The sequence below is a fragment of the Monodon monoceros genome, unplaced genomic scaffold (genome assembly GCF_005190385.1).
Source record: "Monodon monoceros isolate NGI ecotype Baffin Bay Population unplaced genomic scaffold, NGI_Narwhal_1 Super_Scaffold_7, whole genome shotgun sequence".
Taxonomy (NCBI): domain Eukaryota; kingdom Metazoa; phylum Chordata; class Mammalia; order Artiodactyla; family Monodontidae; genus Monodon; species Monodon monoceros.
In genome coordinates, this window is record NW_021703784.1 from 83,253,067 (window position 1) to 83,257,958 (window position 4,892).

General features: G+C 63.0%; 1 protein-coding gene across 4 annotated transcripts in view; it reads right to left on the minus strand.

Annotated features, from left to right (window-relative positions):
- ABTB2 (ankyrin repeat and BTB domain containing 2) overlaps positions 1-4,892 on the minus strand; it is a 181,058-nt gene that overhangs the window by 7,923 nt on the left and 168,243 nt on the right. For all 4 annotated transcript variants that reach the window (XM_029206939.1, XM_029206942.1, XM_029206940.1 and 1 more), the window contains 5 exons: positions 4,720-4,816; positions 4,324-4,459; positions 2,284-2,513; positions 694-872; positions 147-252 (listed from right to left, as the gene is read on the minus strand). In XM_029206939.1, the coding sequence (XP_029062772.1) occupies positions 147-252; positions 694-872; positions 2,284-2,513; positions 4,324-4,459; positions 4,720-4,816 (748 nt within the window). The remainder of the gene's footprint in view (positions 1-146; positions 253-693; positions 873-2,283; positions 2,514-4,323; positions 4,460-4,719; positions 4,817-4,892) is intronic.

Below are 4,892 nucleotides of genomic sequence, written 5' to 3' on the forward strand. Positions count from 1 at the left end.
GGGAGGGGAGGGCAGGGGAGGGCAGGGGAGGGGAGGGCAGGGGAGGGGAGGGACGGCAGGGGCAGGGGACGGCAGGGGAGGGACGGCAGGGGAGGGGGGGGGAGGGAGGCCTGGCAAGCGCGGGTGGCCGGTGGGGAAGGCCTCACCTAGCCTGGCCGGCAGGGTCTTGCGGAGCTCAGGGATGCTGGGAATAGGGCTGCTGCCGTAGCAGTGCATGAAGATGGCAGCCAGCTGCTGGATGACAGAGTCGTTCTGTGGGGGGAGAGGCAGGGAGGGGCCATGAGCTCAACCCCCCATCCTGTGGCCGTCTGTTTATAGCTCCTGCTACATCGGGCCAACTTCAGAAGTCCAGGCCAGGATCAGAGCAGCCGCTGCCTTTTGCTCCTCCTGGAGGTGGCCTGGTGAGGGAGGCCTGTCCCTTCAACACTGATTCCCCAAATCGCTCTTTTGGCCGGGCTCCAGCCCAGACAAATCCACGGCCTCTGCAGCCAGGCGGTGCGCGTTTGCGTGTGGGGTGGGCAACCACCCGCGTGCGTGAAGGTGCCTGTGTCCATCTGTCCGTGGGAGGGATTGTGCCTGTGTCTGTCTTCCTATGCGTCCGTCTCCGTGTCCGTCCCGTGGTCTGCTGGGGCCGCGGGCTCTGGAGCCTGGGTTCTCTGAGCTTGGGGCAGGGACCTGCCCGGAGACACTCACCTTGCTGGTCTTGAGGATGTCGAACATGAGCTGCAAGCCCTCGGTCACCAGCTCCTCGTTGTATTCCTCCTCCTTGATGGAGCCGAAATCCCGCAGGAGGCTCTGCACCACCGAGTACCGAGACTGGGAGAAGGACGTCCTCAGAGACTCGATCCAGACGTGCAGCTTCCAGGGGACGCCTGGGCCCGGGCAGGGGAAGGGCAGCAGTCACCTCTGGGCAGAGCGCTCCCTGCGGGGGCCACCGAGCCCGCCTCCCGATGAACCCCTTCCTGGCAGGCTCTCTTGCGATGCGCCCAGTGTCTGCAGAGCAGGGGGCAGCCCCCAGCCCCCTCGGTGTAGCCAGTAAGCAAAGCTTCCGTTCACCCTGACGGGCCTCCCTGAGAGATCAGAGGGTGCCCGGGTTCGTGTCAGATGAGGTGGAGGAATGCCTCCGGACCAAGTGCAGGGAGCCCGAGCTCTGAAAATCCACAGCTCAGCCTGGGGACTTTCAAGTGCAATCCCAGCACCCACACTGGCCCGACTCCTTGTTGGGCCCTGGACTGACTTACTGGAGGAGGACCCATTATAATTACGAGGGGTAGCCCGGGAGACTCGGATACCCGGAGGATATGCAGGGTGCTTGGGGACGCAGGGGCTCCCTGCCTGTCTAGAAGCCTGAAATCAACCCCGTCCTATCGCCCAGCTCACTGGTCTGTTTATGCACATCCAGTGCCACGTAATTACTGTTTACCAGCTCCCTGGAGTGTGTCGGCGGGGCCGCAGAGCAACTTACAACTACTTTGTAAAGACCACGACAAAAACTAGTGATGTTTCTGATAACCAGAGGGATTGCTTCTTACTCCCCCACCTCACCATGGGTTAAAAAAGGACCGATGGCATTCCCTACCCCCCACGACGACGTGCATAACATTAGCATCCCTGGTTGACCGACTGTATGTAGGAGCCCATTTCACAGAGAAGAACACTGAGGCTGGCTTGCCACAGCAGGGCCATGTGGCCTCCTGCTGCCTTGGCCCAGCGCCGGGCGTTCGTGTGTCATGGCCCCCGGGAGAGTCAGCGTGCACTGAGTGCTGACGGTGAGCTGGCACTGGGCTCTGGGCTGCACGTGACGGCACCACATTCATGGAGAGTCATCAGCGCCAGCGAACGTGGCAGGGCTAGGCTCGCACCCAAGTCTGTCTGTCTGACCAGCCTCCTGGGAGGGAAGGAGAGGTCGGCAGGCTTGCAGACCCAAGGAGGTGGGGAGGTTGGCTGAGGGACTGGAGAGCATCTAGTTGACCAGAAATGTAGATCCCTAGTGCTACAGATGCTCCCAGAGCTACACATCCCAGGACTTGACCAGGGAGGTTGGGGGACCTGAGGGCACAGGGCTGGAGTGAGGGTCTTGAGACACATCCCCACAGAGGACTGTCTGAGACTCAGGGCAGCTCCGGTCCTGGCTGTCAGTCACCAGGCCTGGGGGAATTGAGCCCCGCCCTACGCTCAGCTACCTGGCCCTCTCCTGGCCTGAGGAGCAGCAGAGCCTGTGTGTGAGTGAGTGTGTGCGTGTGTGTGCATGTGCGTGTGTACCCGTACGCTGCAAGGTCTCACCTAGTGCCCGCAGCTCCATGGTGATGTCCACGTAGCCGTGCTCCGCGCTGTAGTACATGGCCTCCTGGAGGGCCTTGGTGCGCGTCCGGCTCAGCCTCACGGTCCCCTCGCTGCCACTGCCCTGGCTTGACGCATCGCTTTCCTCCACACCCTCAGCCAGGATCTCCTCCAGGGACAGCACGTCTGCTTTGGCCTGCTGTGGCTGCGTCAGGAGCTTCCTCAGGACGTTCCTGTGGGTAAAGGGATGGAGGGTGATGCCTGAGGCTCCCGCCACGGACGGCGCCTGCCGAGCTGCCTTCTGGCGGCCCGTGGTCCAGATGGGCAGCTACGGGGCATCTGCGGGCACAAAGGGCTCATGGTCTTCCCCTCCCAGGCAGGCTGGGCCAGGGTTCCCAGCGACCCCCATCCATGGCCACCTGGGGAGTAAGGGGAAGGTGCAGGAGACCTCTCCCTTCTGCCATCCATGTAGTGACAAGAAGTCGTGGGCTTTGAGACCAAGCAGGTTCTGCCATCCTGTGTGATCTCGGATAGGTTGTTCTACCTCTCTGAGCCCTGACGGCTTTGTCATCTGTAGGACAGGGCATCAGCATCATGCTCTCCCGGTTAACGTGAGGCCAATGTGATGACATCAAATGCAAAGCCTGATACCTAGCAGTCCTCCTAATAGCAGCCAACTCGACACATGTAAACGTGTCCGAAACATAGGACATGCTTATACTCACTTTCCCTCCATTAATAAGAATGAAGTGGAGCCGCATTTTATACTGAATTCATTAACATACACAGATGTGTAGAACACTGGATGCTTGACGGAGCATATTCCCGCGTACCGCTGCATTTAACCTGAGCAATCCCATGAACCTCGCCATTCGTCGGCGATGACCACGTCTTGCTCACGGTCACTCTGAGCAGGATGAAGACTCAGACCCAGAGCTTCAAGCCCCAGGCTCGTTCTGTCACAGCCTGTAGGCTGGGGCTCTGGGCAGGCTGCAGCAGGGCCAGGCCCACAGGTCACCTGGGGCTGAGCCTCCTCCCAGCGGCCCTGGCCACCCCTCCCCCACCCCTTCCCCTACTGTGTGATGGAGGCCCGGCAGGGACCCCCTCGAGGGACCTGGGTCACCCCGCTGTAGCTCTGCCAGTTCAGCAATTTAACAGAGCACCCGGTCTGGCGTGAGCCGGCACATGACGGTGAGCGCCCACCGCGCCCACCCAAGGGAGCCCGTGTTCCAGAGAGAGAGTGGGAAACCGATGAGCAGGGGGGCAACTCCACGCGGGGTGAAGAGGCCACAGCGGGGGCGGGGGGGAAACGCAGGCACTGGGCGGGGTAGAGAGGCCTGGAGGCCGTGCCCTGCGAGGTGGTGCCTGAGGGCAGGGCTGGTGGAGATGGGTGAGAGCGGGGGGCCAGGCGCAGAAGGCGGGGGGCGGGGGGAAGCACGCTAGGGAGTGGGCCACAGCAAGGGCACAGTCTGGGCTTGAGGACGGGAAGCAGGTGTCCCGCCTGCCCTCTCTACCTTCTACTCACCTCCTCCCTGTCTCCCTCTGCCCCCTGAGCTGCCTAACGGCTCTGCTCTCAGCCCTGCCCTCTCGCAGCCCCGGCCCCCGCAAAGCAAGGTCCACCATCCGCTCCTGGAGCGAGACGCGGTCTCCTGCAGAGCCACCAGTGGCATCTTCGTGGTGGAGCTGCCTGCTGTGTGGAAGCCTCTAGCGCCCCAGGCCACTGCAGGCACCGGAGAAGCACCCCAGGCATGGGAAGGGATGGGGTCCTGGGTGGCTGCAGGGTGGAGAGCCTCACGGGGGAATGGGAGGGCCTGCTCCAGTCCCACGTCTGCCAGGAACTGACTGTAGGACCTCTAAGCAATCCAGCGTCTCCGGGCCTCCAACATCTGGGGCCCCCGTGCTGCCTGAAGCCCCATCTTTCCGGCTGGTGTGCGTGCAGCCATCCCCAGCCCCCACCTCTGGAAGGACCTCCAGGCCTAGTTCTTCTGCTGAGAGCCCGCTTCACGCCCCACAGCACACGGGGCAGCAACCCCGGGCGGGTACCTGTGGCCATGGGCGGCTGAGTGGCTGAAGCAGTTCATATCCTCGTGGAGGGAGGAGGCCATGCCGTTGGTTTCGAGCATGCTGAGGAGGGGGTCGGCGCCCCGGCTGAGCAGCAAGCTGACCAGCTCGTAGTTCCCTGAAAGACAAGGTGGACCGAGGATGTTTCCACCGCCCGTGTCGCTGCCCCTCTGCTGGGCCTGCCTGGGCAGTGAGTGTGGCAGCAACACTGACGATGGGGTGAAGGGGAGCCCCTGGGACCCAGAAGGAGGGGCTTCAAGGCTCGCCACAGTGATCTGCGTGTGCAGCTCAGCCAGGCTGGGTGACACCGTGGGGAGGAGCAGGTGGACCCGTGGGGCAGTAGGGGACCCTCACTGGGCAGGGCAGCGGTGTACCTACCGGCTGCAGAAGCCAGCTGCAGGGGTGTCTCCGCATAGCTGTCCTCGCCACCGGTCACTGCCGAGCCCTCCACGTGGGCACCGGCATCCAGCAGCAACTACCAGGGCACAGGGAGGACACTTCAGGTGGTAGGGAGTGTCTGGGCACGTGCAGGGAGGCTTTGGGGAGGGGCC